Source organism: Neoarius graeffei, chromosome 11 (assembly GCF_027579695.1).
Source record: "Neoarius graeffei isolate fNeoGra1 chromosome 11, fNeoGra1.pri, whole genome shotgun sequence".
Classification (NCBI taxonomy): Eukaryota; Metazoa; Chordata; class Actinopteri; order Siluriformes; family Ariidae; genus Neoarius; species Neoarius graeffei.
The window spans coordinates 57346426-57365169 of record NC_083579.1 but is presented as its reverse complement, the minus strand read 5'-3'; the positions used below and the strand labels follow the sequence as shown (position 1 = coordinate 57365169).

At 43.0% G+C, this 18744-nt stretch overlaps 2 protein-coding genes across 5 annotated transcripts in view; one reads left to right on the top strand and one right to left on the bottom strand.

The window, feature by feature from the left end:
- Nucleotides 1-13565, bottom strand: part of LOC132894470 (transmembrane protein 87A-like) — a 39029-nt gene extending 25464 nt beyond the window's left edge. For both annotated transcript variants that reach the window (XM_060934329.1, XM_060934330.1), the window contains exons 1-3: nt 13392-13565; nt 1456-1513; nt 1167-1276 (exon numbers count right to left, since the gene is read on the bottom strand). In XM_060934329.1, coding sequence (XP_060790312.1) covers nt 1167-1276; nt 1456-1513; nt 13392-13499 — 276 coding nt within the window. In that variant the 5' untranslated portion in view covers nt 13500-13565. The remainder of the gene's footprint in view (nt 1-1166; nt 1277-1455; nt 1514-13391) is intronic.
- Nucleotides 13566-17609: 4044 nt separating this feature from the next.
- The window catches only part of LOC132894468 (filamin-A-interacting protein 1), a 28470-nt gene continuing 27335 nt past the window's right edge, over nt 17610-18744 (top strand). The window contains exons 1-2 of one of the 3 annotated variants that reach the window (XM_060934325.1): nt 17610-17702; nt 17837-17912. The gene's annotated coding sequence lies outside the window, so the exon portion shown is untranslated. Of the gene's footprint in view, nt 17703-17825; nt 17913-18056; nt 18500-18744 lie in introns of those variants that run through there. The other 2 variants (XM_060934326.1, XM_060934324.1) reach the window with 2 other exon arrangements.

The window sequence follows — 18744 nt, the reverse complement described above, 5'->3', positions numbered from 1 at the left end:
CAAGGCCAAGACCTCAGTCACAGTGTTTCACGATACGGACCGACCTTAAGCTGGTAAATATATATAAATATATATAAATATATATAAATATATATATATATATATATATATATATATATATATATATATATATATTTTCTAGTTTGATGACTCCTACAATGTGTTCCTTGATCATCACGTTTGACAATTTCTTGACCCTCCCTGCATGCAAGGATGTGAATGATGGTGGTTCTGGGACAAACTTGTAGTGTCGCCAGTCGCCTGATCAAGACACAGCAAGAAAGTATGGCAATGTGATCGCCTAAAGCTGGGCATACACTGTGCGATTTTTGGCCCGATTTTGACACGATTTTCACTCGTGCGACTATTTTGGAGATCGGGCCGAGTTTTGGCTCAATCGTGCGTCTCGGATCGTGTAGTATACATGGGGTAACGACAAGTGATTAACAGCTCACGACCTCCTCCCGATCGATCGGATGAAAATCAAACCCGTTTGAAATCCTGGTCGCACATCGTGAGGCTATCGCACTGTTGAAGCAGTGTCACGAGCCGATTTACCTCAACCTGTCACACTACACATGCGCAAACACAGATATGGAAGAGAAAACAAACACTGAGCAGCACTTCCGGTCTCTTCTTCTTCACGTTGCAGTTCCGGATACAAGAATCCAACAAGTCGTGTATGGAAGTACAGCGTGAGCAGTCAGATCGCATCCAAGCATCGGATCGTATAGTGTGAGAACAGGAATCGTAAGCTGCGTGCTGTTTACCCCTGTGATTCACTCGTACAGTGTGAGCAGCAGCTGAATACCGCGATTGAAAAAAATCGCACAGTGTATGCCCAGCTTAAGCTGACATGGTGACCAATGTGAGAGACAAAAAATAAATAAAAAAATCATATAGTCTGATCCCAGCATAAGAATTCTACAGGTCTACAGGCCACATTGACATGTTTAGTCACAAAGAGGATGAATCACTAACTAGAGCTCCAAACATCAATAAAGATAACGTCGACACATTACGGCACACCCTGAACAACCCCAACATGTAAAAAGGAACATCAACTTGACTAAAACAGAGTCTGGTGAAGTAAATAACCTACATTTCAGTCTAGAGCTTTAGTTTTAGGTAAATTATCATTTTTAGTGCATTGTTCTTATACTCACAGAGATGCTGAATACTTCATTGTAACAGATAGATGAACGAAGATACCAACTAACATTAAAGGCCAATTTTTTCTGATCACATGCTGTCAAATCCCTGCTGTCTCCCTGAACTGTATAAAAAGGAAAATGGACTATTAGAATTATTCAACACATTACTGTTACTGAAAATTCAAAGAATTTAAAGACTTGATTTGCATAGACTAAGTAAACAATATTAAATGGGGAAGATTAGAATCACTCTGTTGAGAAAACATTATCTTCCAAAACTTCCAACTTGTCTTGAACTTACATTTCAAGTAGATGGTAGTGTTTGAATACAAAGTCTTACGGAAAATGGCATCCTTTGGCTGAAAAACAAAAACATGGAGACTACAGTTCTGGAGAATCATGGGGTTACAAACACAACATGACTGACAATGTGACGTCTAACCAGTTCCATGACATTCTCTAACCTAAAATAGCTTTTCACAGGAAAGCTTTTCTTTTTACAGTCTCTAAATTATATTATATATATATATATATATATATATATATATATATATATATATATATATATATATATAAAAAAGGGGTAGTTAAAAAGGGGTGGGAAATTAAAAAAGTATTGTACTTCTTCCCACTCCTTTACCGAACAATGTGCGGTGTTTTGTAATGTCTTAGCTCTTTATGTTATTTTATTTATTTTTTTATTTCTCGTTTTCTTTCTTTTGTATGTACAAATAGTTACATACATTTTTTTATACATGTTCGAAATAAAAGTAAAATTCAATTCATTCATCTCATTATCTCTAGCCGCTTTATCCTGCTCTACAGGGTCGCAGGCAAGCTGGAGCCTATCCCAGCTGACTACGGGCGAAAGGCGGGGTACACCCTGGACAAGTCGCCAGGTCATCACAGGGCTGACACAGAGACACAGACAACCATTCACACTCACATTCACACCTACGGTCAATTTAGAGTCACCAGTTAACCTAACCTGCATGTCTTTGGACTGTGGGGGAAACCGGAGCACCCGGAGGAAACCCACGCGGACACGGGGAGAACATGCAAACTCCGCACAGAAAGGCCCTCGCCGGCCACGGGGCTCGAACTCGGATCTTCTTGCTGTGAGGCGACAGTGCTAACCACTACACCACCGTGCCGCCCAAATTCAATTCAAAAAAAAATTTGCACAATGTACCATCTTTCATGTATTAATGTACATTTAAACGTGAAACAGTATAAAAATGAGTGATAAGTTGACAAAACTGGGAAGAGAAAGTGAGATGTTCTTAATTCACCCTACTTCAGAAAGATACTTCAGCCTAGTTTCAGGGACGTACAATTTGAACTAGGGCTGCACAATTAATCGAATTTAATCGAAAATCGCGATTTTGGCTGCCACGATTAAATTAAATGAAAATCGCGATTTATTTCCATTTAAAATGCGAGCTCTGCTGCATATCTGATCAAGCAATTTTTGACCAGTACTCCGCCAAACCATTTAGGGGGTGAACCGACGCATGTAAGGTTTCATTACTCCGCCGAAATAAGCAAGCAAGCCAAGTGAGCAGAGCTTCAGTGCAGCGGTATCCAGTGTTGCCAGATTGGGCGGTTTTAAGTGCAATTTGGCGGATTTGAACATATTTTGGGCTGGAAAACGTCAGCAGTGTCTGGCAACACTGGCGGTATCTTCTTCAAGGGGTGATAGCGTGAGAGTAGGTAACAGATTGAGCGTATTTAGCACTGGAGGCAATGCTGTGACCTGCCTTCGCTCATGTTTAAAGCCAGAGCATGTTGACAGGCTGCTCTTTCTAGCTTAAAAACTTGTAGGCCTCAGTATAATGCTATGTAATTGTTGCAACTGAGTTTTCAGTGCCTTCATCCTTTGGTAATTTCTTGGATAAATTTCATTTATTTGTCATTTGGAAATCAGAATTTCTCTTTTAAATTTCATTCTGCACTGAAAGCTGTTCATATTGTTTGTTTGAATATAGTGAAATAAAATTTAAGTGATTTCCCTAACCTCAAGAATCTCATTCTCATCTCATCTCATTATCTCTAGCCGCTTTATCCTTCTACAGGGTCGCAGGCAAGCTGGAGCCTATCCCAGCTGACTACGGGCGAAAGGCGGGGTACACCCTGGACAAGTCGCCAGGTCATCACAGGGCTGACACATAGACACAGACAACCATTCACACTCACATTCACACCTACGGTCAATTTAGAGTCACCAGTTAACCTAACCTGCATGTCTTTGGACTGTGGGGGAAACCGGAGCACCCGGAGGAAACCCACGCGGACACGGGGAGAACATGCAAACTCCGCACAGAAAGGCCCTCGCCGGCCCCAGGGCTCGAACCCAGGACCTTCTTGCTGTGAGGCGACAGCGCTAACCACTACACCACCGTGCCGCCCCTAACCTCAAGAATAATCGTGATTAATAATCGTGATTACAATTTTGATCAAGATAATCGTGATTATCATTTTTTCCATAATCGTGCAGCCCTAATTTGAACCCATGATCAAGAGTTATAGAGGAGCTATACTGCATGTGACCCTCTGTATGCAAGTACCCCCCCCCACTGCGATCCTTCATATCAGTACCTCCGGCAACTTTGTTGGACAGGGTTATGTTTTCGCCTCCATTTTCCCCAATGCAACTCAAAAAGTAGTGAACGAATTTTGATAAAACTTTGAGGAAAGGTGGGCCATGGGCCAAGGAACACCTGATCAGATTTTAATGCAAATCCAAATGTGTGGCTTGGCGGAGGTACGTTTGAGTTTGAGGAGTGCCCTTTGAGTTTATGATGTTTACTTCCTTTTCTGTCTTTAATGTGCCATGCAGTTACAGGCTGCTAACCTTCCCAGATTGTTCCATGACATGCATGCTGAAATAAATCAAGTTTGTACACATGGATTTCTTTAAGTGGCATAAGGAACTGTGTGTATGTACATACAGTACTGTGCAGAAGTATTAGGCATTCGGAAAGAAATGCTGTAGAGCAAATATGTCTTCAAAATTAATGAAATATTTCTACATTAAAAAATAAATAGCAGTAAACAGTGATAAATGAAACAAAGTCAACGTTTGACAAGACGACCCTTTGCATTAAAAAAAAAAAGTCTCTGGTACAGACCGAGCATCTTGCAGAACCAGCCTCAGTTGTTCTGGACACTTTGCCATATTTGCTTCTTATTTTTGCTGCAAAACCCAGTAGCCTTCGTTATTATTATTGTCTGAAAAGTGGTCTCTCGTGTAATATGCTGCTTTCTTTACTGACATACAAATATTTTTTCTGTAACATTTAATTCATGCTGGAAAACTAATGCTTGGAAATCTAAAATGTGTATCGCATAAACATTAAATCCTGTCTGAAATAGCTCCCTCCCTCACTTTTACTATTACATAGCACGGCACAGTGGTGTAGCGGTAAAGCTGTGCAATATATCGTATTTTTATCACGATATCGATATTGGTGTCAAACGATATCAAAATTCATAATATCGATATGAAACGATTTTTTTGTCATTTGTCGAAAGGGACGTGCACACTATTTCTACAATGGCAATAAAACAACAATAACATTGACGTGACAGTAAGGTAAAATGAACCCTTCTGTCCCCTAAGGCACACCGTAGCCTTGCAGACGTCATCCATTCTACTCCCGCGATATCTCCGCAACAGTAAAAAATCAGTTCTTCTGTTTTCATACGTGTCGGGTGATTTGATATATTGATTTCTTAATATGTTGTTTGATTTGCTTGCTAATAGTTATAATAATACAATTAACATATATTTACGTCATATTTTTGGATGTGGGACTGGGTAATGTAAAAATGGCATCTACGGAAGAAAACAAGCACAACAATATTAGCACATATCCAGCTTGCTAGCTGTGTTAGATGTGTTAAACCATGTGGATTTAAGTGGAATAATTGCGAGTCGTCCTGTGGTCAAGGCAGCGTTTTAAGGTAAGGCAATTTGGTTATTAATGTTGCCCGCCGCGGCATGTTGGGTTCATTTGATTTTGACTTGTGCATCTGCAGCTAGCATCATGCTTTGAAGTAGGTTCTGCTAAGGACGGGTTTATTGCGCGATGTAGACGGACTCAGATGTAATTACATTGTTATTAAAATTCCGTGCGCTTAAAACGGTGTCCCCCTGCTAATCATGTAGCCCTAATCATGTGTTGCTTTTACTTTTCTTAATGGCGAGTGAAATATCTCTGCAAATGGTATTTCAATGCTGACATGCCAAAAAGATAGCGGAGTCCACATTTGGAAGATGAAGGAAGAGAAGCCTATTTTCATTATGTTAATTCTTAAGGACTTGTCTCTATATTGTGCGTGTTTAATGTTGGTGTCTTAACAACACACAAGCTTACGTTGTAGTGTGTGTGTGTGTGTGTGTGTGTGTGTGTGTGTGTGAGAGAGAGAGAGAGATTTTATCCTTGGCTGGCTACGAGCCAGTGTGGACGTTACGCAGTAATCACTGGTAATACCAGCGCTGGCTCCATCCTCTGTGATCAGAAATGTTGAGTGAGGAGAACGTGAGCCTTGTGCAGGCTATAGGACCTATGCAAAGTACGCGCTTGCACAGTAAATAGTTTAAGTAAAAGGCGTTTCAGGGTACAACGGGAAGGGTTGACAGGTAGCCTATGAGGCCTGTACTATAAAAATGTGGCCCGGTGCCTCAGGTGTTGATGATCAGGGCTTTAAAAAAAGGTGTATAAATATCGTTTTAAAAATCGCGATATCGATATTTACTGAAAAAATCGTGATATTGATTTTTTCCAATATCGAGCAGCCCTATGTAGCGGTTAGCACTGTCACCTCACAGCAAGGAGGTTCTGGGTTCAAGCCCAGTGGCCGGCGAGGGCCTTTCTGTGTGGAGTTTGCATGTTCTCCCTGTGTCCGTGTGGGTTTCCTCCGGGTGCTCCGGTTTCCCCCGCAGTCCAAAGACATGCAGGTTAGGTTAACTGGAGGCTCTAAATTGACCGTAGGTGTGAGTGTGAATAGTTGTTTGTCTCTATGTGTCGGCCCTGCGATGACCTGGCGACTTGTCCAGGGCGTACCCTGCTGGGATAGGCTCCAGCTTGCCTGCAACCCTGCACAGGATAAGGGGTTACAGACAAGGGAAGGATGGATTTCAGAAACAGCAACATAATTTACAAATCACATAATGGTATCTCTAATTTTCTATGGGAAGCCTGGTAGTTTAGGAATATGGTGTTTCGATTGCATGTTCTCCCCGTGTCTGCGTGGGTTTCCTCCGGGTGCTCCGGTTTCCCCCACAGTCCAAAGACATGCAGGTTAGGCTAATCGGTGGCTCCAAATTGACCGTAGGTGTGAATGTGAGCGTGAAGCGTTGTTTGTCTCTAATGGCCCTTTTCCACTACCCTTTTTCAGCTCACTTCAGCCCAACATGGCTCGCATTTCAACTACCTCAGAGCAGCACAACTCAGCTTGCTTCAGCCCTTCTCAGCACCCAAAACTCGCATGGTTTTGGAGTGGGGCTGAAGCGAGCCAAACCGAGCTGAGTGAGGCTGGGGGCATGAGGAGACACTCCCCTGTGCACTGATTGGTGAGGAGGAGAGTCCTCACATGCCCACACACGCCCCGCGAGCACGCTGGGATCTGTAAACACCGTAAACCCGGAAGAAGAAGAATTACGAATTACGAGAATTTCTGAAGCCTTATGCGCCTCGCCTCATCTATACGCTCTTGCCAGTACCTGTTGGCGTTGTCGGTGACAACAAGCCACAGCACCAAGACCAGAAACACTAATGACTCCATGTCCTCCATGTTTATTGTTTACTATTCGGGTCGTGAGACTACCGCTTAAAAGATCACTGATGTCACTGTTTGCGCCGCCTAACGACATCACGTGACGTCCACCCACTTTCGCTAACTCCACCCAATGTGTCCACCCACTTCCAGCCAGCACGGTTCAGCGCGGTTGTAGTCGAAATGCAACCCCAACAGCCCCGCTCAGCTCAACTCAGCACGGCACGGCTCAGCCCAACTCAGCCGCGTTGGTAGTGGAAAAGCGGCATATATGTCAGCCCTGTGATGACCTGGCGACTTGTCTATAGTCAGCTGGGATAGGCTGCAGCTTGCCTGCGACCCTGTACAGGATAAGTGGCTACAGATAATGGATGGATGGATGGACTGTTATGTGTAAAGTACACGTGTAACAGTGAGTGAAAGACTGGACCAAATTCAGACAAAATGCATCAGCATATTGCATCCTGAAGTTAAACATATGCACTAAGATCATGAAAAAAACAAACCACTAGTGTTAAGTATCATTTTCTTTGCATTTATATATACCGTATTTTTCGGACTATAAGTCGCACTTTTTTTCATGGTTCGGCTAGCCATGCGACTTATACTCCGGTGCGACGTATATATGTTGTTGTTTTTTTTTCACCGCGGAATAACTGGAGCTGATGCTGAGTCTGACGACAGCCACGCAGAAGAAGAGGAAACGGCGCTTCATCTGCCGCTGGAGTTGGCAGAGTTGTTCAGAAGCGACACCGAGGATGAGGAATTCAATGGATTTGCTGATTTGGAGTGAAATCATCAGCTTGATAAACTTGATTGACCTGTGTTTTATTATTAATGATAGGCCTATAGTTATTTAAATAAGTTATGTAATGATTTTAGGCAGTGCTTAATTTGTGAAGTGGGAGGTCCCGGAACGCAGGAGGTGGGTGGGTCCGGCGACTCAAAAAAAAAAAAAAAAAAAAAAAGGCGGGGGATGGTTTACTATAACTTTACGCACACGCGCTTATTGTGTGTGTAAAAAAAAATAATATCAGACATTATGATCTTAGAAAACGCTTTAGTGACGAACAGTTACAGACAGTAATATGTCGTGATATGTTATAAAATATTTTTATTAGGCTATATATTAAATTATATATTAAATTTATCTTCTAAAATAACAGACTACTCATATCACAACCGGTTTATTTCACCATTGGAGATCAGATCACACAAGACATGAGTTAAATTACTCTTAAGGATTTAAGTAGGGGATTTAAAAGCGGTTGTTTTTTTTTTTTTTCACTAGACGGTTGTCTTTGGAGATGATATACCTATAGCCTACTTGACCTCTGATTTAATGAAATAAAATTCGACAAAATGAAGAATGACACTCCTCGATGATGACTACAGCTTTAATAACACAGATGAAAGAGCCATGGGGCGATAATAAGCCCTACCGGTAAAAATAACCTAAAAGCAAACTGATTAATGCATCAGTAATAGGCTACTAATATTAGTTATAATAATAATAATAATAATAATAATAATATAGGCTATTAGTAATAACGATAGTGATAGTATTAAAGATAGTAGTAGATATTTAAAATAATCAGACTAGGCTACTTACAGGGCAAAGAGCGTGTTATCACTGCTCAGCTGTTCGGTTATTAAATAAACAATGCAGTCGCGCAGTAACCACGCGCCGTTTATCAGATAGAATCACAGATTCTATGGATAGAATAACCCTTCAAAAAAGTGCGACTTATAGTCCGGTGCAACGTATATATGTTTTTTTCATCTTCATAATGCATTTTTTGGCTGATGCGACTTAAACTCCGGAGCGACGTATAGTCCGGAAAATACGGTACACGAGATTGGCTGCCTGTGTCGCCAGGTGAGAAAGGTCAATAGGAGTTAACACCCAAAGGTCAACAGAATTGTTAATTCCAAACCAGCTCAAAAACAAAACTCAAAACAGCATTTCCAATAACGTTTTAAAATTACACAGCTACAGTCTAACCCCATCATTGCCAAGTGCAGTGTCCTGTTTTACACTGTGGTGTGCTGGGGGGGCAGCACATCCAAGAAGGACACGTCCAGGCTGGACAAACTGATCAGGCAGCGGGCTCTGTGGTCGGCATGAAGCTGGACTCTCTGGTGACGGTGGCAGAGAAGAGGTCTATGGACAAACTATTGAACATCATGGACGATGCCAGTCACCCTCTGCACACCGTCATCAGCAACCAGAGGAGCCTGTTCAGTGACAGAATGCTCCTTCCCAAGTGCAAAACGAACAGACTCAAAAACTCCTCCGTCCCTCACGCCATCAGACTGTACAACTCCTCTCTGGGGGGGAGGAGGGGTAACAGGAGGACAGAGGACGGGAAGGAGCAGTAGCCTAGCCTAGCCTGACAAAAAGTAATACTGGACAATGTGCAATATAATGTGCAATACCTCTCCTGCTGGACTTTTTTTCTTTCTTCTTTTCCCATATCTTATTCTTTTTTATATTTATATGAAAGAAGAAACCTTTATTTGTCACATGCACACTTCAAGCACAGTGAAATTCATCCTCTGCATTTAACCCAACTGAAGCAATGAACGCGCGCGCACACACCCAGACCAGTGGGCAGCCACACCAGAGCACCCGGGGAGCAGTCAGGGGTTCGGTACCTCGCTCAAGGGCACCTCAGCCCAAGGCCGCCCCACATCAACCTAATTGCATGTCTTTGGACTGTGGGGGAAACCGGAGCACCCGGAGGAAACCCACGCAGACATGGGGAGAACATGCAAACTCCACACAGAAAGGCCCTCGCCGGCCACTGGGTTTGAACCCGGAACCTTCTTGCCGTGAGGCGACCATGCTAACCACATCACCACCATGCCGCCCAGGTTCGAATGTATATTTAGATTTGATAAAACTTTATTGATCCCTTTGGGAGGGTTCCCTCAGGGAAATTAAGATTCCAGCAGCATCATTACAGATAAACAGAGAAAAGAAATAGAGGAAAACTTCTAGATAAATTAAAATAAATGAAGTATTTCCACATACAAATATAAAAAGAAGAAAGATATGGGGAAGAGAGAGAGAGAGAGGAGTGGGAAAAAAGGGGGGGGCAGCAGGAGAGATATTGCACATTGTCCGGTATTGCTTATTGTTAGGCTAGGCTACTGCTCCTTCCCGTCCTCTGTCCTCCTGTTACCCCTCCTCCCCCCCAGAGAGGAGTTGTACAGTCTGATGGCGTGAGGGACGGAGGAGTTTTTGAGTCTGTTCGTCCTGCACTTGGGAAGGAGCATTCTGTCACTGAACAGGCTCCTCTGGTTGCTGATGACGGTGTGCAGAGGGTGACTGGCATCGTCCATGATGTTCAATAGTTTGTCCATAGACCTCTTCTCTGCCACCGTCACCAGAGAGTCCAGCTTCATGTCGACCACAGAGCCAGCCCGCCTTATATACATCTCAGGCGGGCTGGATGATATTGATATATATATATATATTACACACACACACACACACACACACACACACACACACAAAACCCCGATTCCAAAACAGTTGGGACAAAGTACAAATTGTAAATAAAAACGGAAGGCAATAATTTACAAATCTCAAAAACTGATATTGTATTCACAATAGAACATAGACAACATATCAAATGTCGAAAGTGAGACATTTTGAAATTTCATGCCAAATACTGGCTCATTTGAAATTTCATGACAGCAACACATCTCAAAAAAGTTGGGACAGGGGCAATAATGCCGCTTTTCCACTACAAACGCGGCTGAGCCGTGCCGTGCTGAGTCGGGCTGAGTCGAGCTGAGCGGGGCTATTGAAGTTGCATTTCGACTACAACCGCGCTGAACCGTGCTGGCTGGAAGTGGGTGGACACATTGGGTGGAGTTAGCGAAAGTGGGTGGACGTCACGTGATGTCGTTAAGCGGCGCAAACAGTGACATCAGTGATCTTTTAAGCGGTAGTCTCACAACCCGAATAGTAAACAATAAACATGGAGGACATGGAGTCGTTAGTGTTGCTGGTCTTGGTGCTGTGGCTTGTTGTCACCGACAACGCCAACAGATACTGGCAAGAGCGTATAGATGAGGCGAGGCGCATAAGGCTTCAGAAATTCTCATAATTCGTAATTCTTCTTCTTCCGGGTTTGCGGTGTTTACAGATCCCAGCGTGCTCGCGGGGCGTGTGTGGGCATGTGAGGACACTCCTCCTCACCAATCAGTGCACAGGGGAGTGTCTCCTCACGCCCCCAGCCTCACTCAGCTCGGTTTGGCTCGCTTCAGCCCCACTCCAAAACCGTGCGAGTTTTGGGTGCTAAGCAGGGCTGAAGCGAGCTGAGTCGTGCTGTAATGAGACAGTCGAAACGCGAGCCGTGTCGGACTGAAGTGAGCTGAAGTGAGCTGAAAAAGGGTAGTGGAAAAGTGCCATAAGAGGCTGGAAAAGTTAAAGGTACAAAAAAGGAACAGCTGGAGGACCAAACTGCAACTCATTAGGTCAATTGGCAATAGGTCATTAACATGACTGGGTATAAAAAGAGCATCTTGGAGTGGCAGCAGCTCTCAGAAGTAAAGATGGGAAGAGGATTACCAGTCCCCCTAATTCTGCACCGACAAATAGTGGAGCAATATCAGAAAGGAGTTCGACAGTGTAAAATTGCAAAGAGTTTGAACATATCATCATCTACAGTGCATAATATCATCAAAAGATTCAGAGAATCTGGAAGAATCTCTGTGCGTAAGGGTCAAGGCCGGAAAACCATACTGGGTGCCCGTGATCTTCGGGCCCTTAGACGGCACTGCATCACATACAGGCATGCTTCTGTATTGGAAATCACAAAATGGGCTCAGGAATATTTCCAGAGAACATTATCTGTGAACACAATTCACCGTGCCATCCGCCGTTGCCAGCTAAAACTCTATACTTCAAAGAAGAAGCCGTATCTAAACATGATCCAGAAGCGCAGATGTCTTCTCTGGGTCAAGGCTCATTTAAAATGGACTATGGCAAAGTGGAAAACTGTTCTGTGGTCAGACGAATCAAAATTTGAAGCTCTTTATGGAAATCAGGGACTCCATGTCATTCGGACTAAAAAGGAGAAGGACGACCCAAGTTGTTATCAGCGCTCAGTTCAGAAGCCTGCATCTCTGATGGTATGGGGTTGCATTAGTGCGTGTGGCATGGGCAGCTTACACATCTGGAAAGGCACCATCAATGCTGAAAGGTATATCCAGGTTCTAGAGCAACATATGCTCCCATCCAGACGACGTCTCTTTCAGGGAAGACCTTGCATTTTCCAACATGACAATGCCAAACCACATACTGCATCAATTACAGCATCATGGCTGCGTAGAAGAAGGGTCCGGGTACTGAACTGGCCAGCCTGCAGTCCAGATCTTTCACCCATAGAAAACATTTGGCGCATCATAAAACGGAAGATACGGCAAAAAAGACCTAAGACAGTTGAGCAACTAGAATCCTACATTAGACAAGAATGGGTTAACATTCCTATCCCTAAACTTGAGCAACTTGTCTCCTCAGTCCCCAGACGTTTACAGACTGTTGTAAAGAGAAAAGGGGATGTCTCACAGTGGTAAACATGGCCTTGTCCCAACTTTTTTGAGATGTGGTGTTGTCATGAAATTTAAAGTCACCTAATTTTTCTCTTTAAATGAGACATTTTCTCAGTTTAAACATTTGATATGTCATCTATGTTCTATTCTGAATAAACTATGGAATTTTGAAACTTCCACATCATTGCATTCCGTTTTTATTTACAATTTGTACTTTGTCCCAACTTTTTTGGAATCGGGGTTGTATAAAAATATTTAACTTAACTTCTAGATAAATTTTCTCTATTTTCTATGTGTAACGATGCTGCTTGAATTTTAATTTCCCTGAGGGAACCCTTGCACAAAGGGATCAATGGAGGGGGCGTGGCTTTAGACAGCAGCTTGGGGGTACTTGAAATGATTCCACTAGTTCTTATTTTGTAGGAGGTTTAGGCTTGGAGTTGTTGTTATAAAATATTCTGCCACATCCCTCATCCTGCTCCCTATTCGCCTTTCTCAGCTAGCTGCACGGGCTGTGCACGAGTGCGCGCATGCGCGGACAAGCGCGCGTTTTTAGTCCAACAGCTGTGTCGGTTTCTTCCTGCTCTTGGGTCGATGAGCGAGTTCTGCTTGTTTATTTCCCAATAAAGATTTATACTAACAAACTAGTACGACTATGCACAAGTCTAATTACTACAATACGTTTTAACAAAGCAGGTAAAATAAATTGCTTTTATTAATGCGTCTAACTGACTTGAGAAGCGTAATACACGTGTACAAATATTACATACATTCAAAATGCTAGCTATTAGCATTCACTGTTAGCTCATGGAACTTAGCCGGCTGATATAATAAAGTGTCCAGTCATGAACCAGTCACGCGTTTCTCTTCCTGCACCAGGACACTTACTGAATTACCGTCGATTTCTATGCTCCAGAAAGCCACTTCCGCCCCAAATATATGGGGTAAAGATGATGAAAACAAACACAACGAAAGAAGAATATAACCACATGTCATCTTCACAAAGCTTCGTCTCACTGGTCCACCTGTATTACCCCGGAGAGCACAGCGAGGTGGTCGGCGTCACGTGTTTACACTGCATCAGCCAATCAGCGTTCAGTACAACAGTGTGACTGGGCAGAGGCCATAAAAGGTGTGGCGGAAATACGAGACAATAAAATGATTCTTCTGACAAATACACTTTATATATAAAACGTTAATGTATTTTATCATAGCTTTTAATCCAACATTCAACAATGTAATGGTTTAAAATGTTTACTAGTTTATAAGTCGTCAAGATATCATGGCGATTTGAAAACACACTTTTATATTCTGTGTGTCACATGAGGCACTTCCGGGTGCCATTTCTTTTGCTCCCGGATGAGCTGTGTGGGCGGGAGTCATCTCATCTCTCTCTCATTATCTCTAGCCGCTTTATCCTTCTACAGGGTCGCAGGCAAGCTGGAGCCTATCCCAGCTGACTACGGGCGAAAGGCGGGGTACACCCTGGACAAGTCGCCAGGTCATCACAGGGCTGACACATAGACACAGACAACCATTCACACTCACATTCACACCTACGGTCAATTTAGAGCCACCAGTTAACCTAACCTGCATGTCTTTGGACTGTGGGGGAAACCGGAGCACCCGGAGGAAACCCACGCAGACACGGGGAGAACATGCAAACTCCGCACAGAAGGGCCCTTGCCGGCCCCGGGGCTCGAACCCAGGACCTTCTTGCTGTGAGGCGACAGCGCTAACCACTACACCACCGTGCCGCCGGGCGGGAGTCATCTCATGAATATTTAATTAATAAGAGCTTAACTAGCAATTAATTAGCATTCAACTAGCATTTAATTAGCATACAGTTGTTTTCAGTGCATTTCTCATCGTCGGGTTTTTACTTTTCATAATCATAGAGTCTTTGTTTTCTTCTGATGCGAGTTACATGTTTGGGAGTTGTTTTTTCCCCCAGGCCACCAGGGGGCTCCTGTAACTGCATGATACAGAAACCTTTTTGCCAAACATCTCTGATACTAATGTGCTTTTTTTTTTTTTTTTGCAATTTGCATATCTGTTTAAAAAAATCATGAGCCTCCTGGTGGTCTGAGGGCCCTAAGCAACCACTTATACTGCTTATAGCAAGAAACAGCCACCCTGAAATGGAGTAAGCATTAAAAACAAACAAACAAATAAATAAGACCTCCCCAAGCTGCCTCCATTTTTATTTCGAAGCTGCTGCTCAGTTACTTGAAACTTTTTTTTAATTTATAGAAGTAAATATAAATGCGAAAACGATGAAACTTATGTAAGATAGATAGATAGAATAAGTCTATTTTATTCACCGTGGCATGTAGTGGTGTAGTGGTTAGCGCTGTCGCCTCACAGCAAGAAGGTCCGGGTTCGAGCCCCGTGGCCGGTGAGGGCCTTTCTGTGCGGAATTTGCATGTTCTCTGCGTGGGTTTCCTCCGGGTGCTCCGTTTTCCCCCACAGTCCAAAGAAATGCAGGTTAGGTTAATTGGTGACTCTAAATTGACCGTAGGTGTGAATGGTTGTCTGTGTCTCTGTGTCAGCCCTGTGATGACCTGGCGACTTGTCCAGGGTGTACCCCACCTTTCGCCCGTAGTCAGCTGGGATAGGCTCCAGCTTGTCTACGACCCTGTAGAACAGAATAAAGCGGCTAGAGATAAGATGAATGAAATAGATAGATAGACTAAGTCTATTTTATTAATAGCAACTACAAATGACACCAGGTCAGCCATCTCCAAGCCATGTCCAATTGCATGTGTTCTAGATCCCACTACAATTTCAGAAACCCGTCTCACAGCAAGAAGGTTCTGGGTTAGAGCCCAGTGGCCTGCGAGGGCCTTTCTGTGTGGAATTTAAATGTTCTCCCCATGTCTGCGTGGGTTTCCTCCGGGTGCTCTGGTTTCCCCCACAGTCCAAAGACATGCAGTTAGGTTAACATGGGGCGGCCTTGGGCTGAGGTGCCGTTGAGCAAGGTACTTAACCCCTAACTGCTCCCCGGGTGCTATAGTGTGGCTGCCCACTGCTCTGGGTGTGTGTGCATGTGTTGATTGCTTCAGTTGGGTTAAATGCAGAGGATGAATTTCGCTGTGCTTGAAGTGTGCATGTGACAAATAAAGGTTTCTTCTTTCTTATAAATAAATATCAAACTAGTTTCAGTTGTTTTATTCAATTAAGTTCCTCCTGACTGCCTGTTCAATCCCTGAAGCAAAATATGTCCTCTTCAAAATCAACAACTTTGACGTGTTCTTTAATGTAAATATTTTTCAGTTTGGAAGGACCCTACAAATGCTTGCCGTGGGGCTTTCCTCTTCTTGTCAAAGTGCCCTGTATGCGTCACGATGGACTGCAGTGGGTAAAGGCCATGCTTATACTTCTAGGAATTTCTGAGAACCCTGTAAAGCGAACTTCAGAAAGCACAGAGCTTCCATAAGCACTTAATTTGTCGGAACTGTTAAGACCCAACCTAAATGAACTTTGGAGAGTCCTAAGCTATTATAGTCTTTCAGAATAGTCTGAGAGGATCTTAGCTGTTCATCAAAAACTATATTGAAGATATGAAGTTTATTTTCTCGTGTTGAAAAATATTTCACTCGTACACTTCGCTCACTCGTGAAATATGTTCATCACTCGAAGATAAACTTCATATCTTCATGCCACTGTGTAATATTCTCTAGAAATACTATAAATAGTCAAGCACAACATGTTCATTAACAAATAAATAAAAATGTAATCACTGGCAAATTGCTGTAGTATATGAGGAATAAAACACTTAGGAATGTGTCATTATTGGAAAATAATCAACTTTGCTTTGAGTGGGGCCTCATCACACTACCCTGAGTCCTTTCTTGCAGTAGCTCTGTCATGTTTTTTCACCTTACTTCACATGTTGCAGTGCATAAATTGAATCCCAAATCGAAACACCATAATCCTAAACTACCAGACTTCCCATGGAAAATTAGAGATACCATTATGTGATTTGTAAATTATGGTGCTTTTCCTGAAATCCATCCATCCCTTGTCTGTAACCCCTTATCCTGTGCAGGGTCGCAGGCAAGCTGGAGCCTATCCCAGCAGGGTACACCCTGGACAAGTCACCAGGTCATCGCAGGGCTGACACATAGAGACAAACAACTATTCACACTCACATCTACGGTCAATTTAGAACCTCCAGTTAACCTAACCTGCATGTCTTTGGACTGGGGGGGAAAACCGGCGCACCCGGAGGAAACCCACGCAGACATGGGGAGAACATGCAAACTCCACACAGAAAGGCCCCAGTTGGCCATGGGGCTCAAACCCAGAACCTTCTTGCTATGAAGCGACAGTGCTAACCACTACACCACCGTGCCGCCCTTTTTTCTGAAATGTACAATGATTTTCTTTTCTTTTTATTATGTTTGTCTCGGCATGGCGGTGCAGTGGTTATCACTGTTGCCTCACAGCAAGGAATTTCTGGGTTCAAACCCTGCAGCCAACTGGGACCTTTCTGTGTGGCGTTTACATGGTTCTCCCCGTGTCTGTGTGGGTTCTCTCAGGGTGCTCCAGTTTCCTCCCACGGTCCCAAAGACATGCAGATTAGGTCGGCTTGCTACTCTAAATTGCCCGTAGGCCTGAATGTGAGTATGACTGGTTGTTTGTGTTAGCCCTGCAATATACTGGCAACCTGCCCAGGGTGTACCAGCTTCTCACCCGAAGTCAGCTGGGATTGGCTCCACCTTCTCCCATGACCCTGATGGTTAAATGGTATAGATAATGGAAGGATGTTTGTCTAGGTCTTGCACTGTGTCCTTGGAAATCTTTTGTGCAGCCTGGCTTCTAGGTTATTACACATTATTGCTTATTTGCCCAATGGTATATGATGTTTGAGTAAGTGTAAGTTTATGTTGAAGGAAAAAGTAAAAAGAATTGACAAAGAACAGCAATAAACATGTATTCTGCTAGATTATTGGAAATAACCCTTAGCATTAACTGGAACCAGGGAAATATGTTAGCCCACTTGAACAAAACTCTGGAAGAGAGTGTGGGATAGATGGATTTTTTTATGGGTGCGGTGATGAAACACAGGAAAGCAACAGGGAGTGGATACACATTCAGCTTGAGCGTAGTAGCTGTTATTTTTTCCAGCAAAGTAGATATAAAAACAGAGCCACTATGCAGGGAAAAAAACCCTCTACATCTTAAATGACTATGGTAAGTGGTTTGAGAGTTCCTGTTGTATTAAGTTGTGATAGATTTTAAATTATACTGAGTTAGAGTGATATGAAAACTACTGGTTGAAATGTCATCATTGTCATTTTGCTGCCCTGTGTACAGTATGTGTTCAGAAGCAAGCCTGTGACCAGATTCCCATAGGTCCCGGACGACCTGTGGGTGTCGTGGCAAAAGTGAACATTCCTTGATGTGAGTATGGCAAGGCTCAGCTGTCATGTCCTGCCCCCAGACTCATGCACATGCTAAGAGCTATAAGCGAGAGCGAAGTAGTTAAATATAGCTGAGGAGATCAGCACAGCCTACAAGTTCTCACTGTAAGGGAACAATCAGAGTGTGGGTGTGCACAGTGCTGGACATCTGACAAAGCTGCATCTTTTATTAAGCTGAAGAACCTCTATTGTTGGCTTAGGTTTATTGGGTTTCTCAGAGGACACACTTTTTCTATCCTTTCGGTGCTAGTATCACTCCCTCTGGCTCTTGTTCACTTTTCATCCAGTCTCCCTCACGAAGATAAGGGAGCGTTACCACACTCGCAGCTGCTTCTTTAGTGATAAACTCATGGCTTGAGAGGAGAGACAGAGATGGTTTAGACACCTGTATCAGTGTGTAACATTATAATATCGTTGAACACAAGAAAGAGAGAGCATGGGGAGAAACTACTGTGGAACTGCTTTCCAATGTTGGTAGTTGTTCTCAAGGAATACTAATGATAACAGGAATGTGTTTAACAAGGGACCTATTGATTATTCTCACTTGTATTTCAGGGACCGTTGCGGGTAAGTGTGTCATCTTTATTATTATTCTTAAGTGAAGACATGCATCCTTGTATTAAAATTTTAAGTATTTGATTTAGCTTTCACCGTTTCACTATAAGTGAAACTATAAGTTACTCTAGTTACAGATTTTCAAGATTAATAATAATAATAATAATAATAATAATAATAATTATTATTATTATTATAAAAAAAGGTTTTGTGTATTTTTTTTTACTATCTTTGTACAATTCTTGTGTGATGCAAAT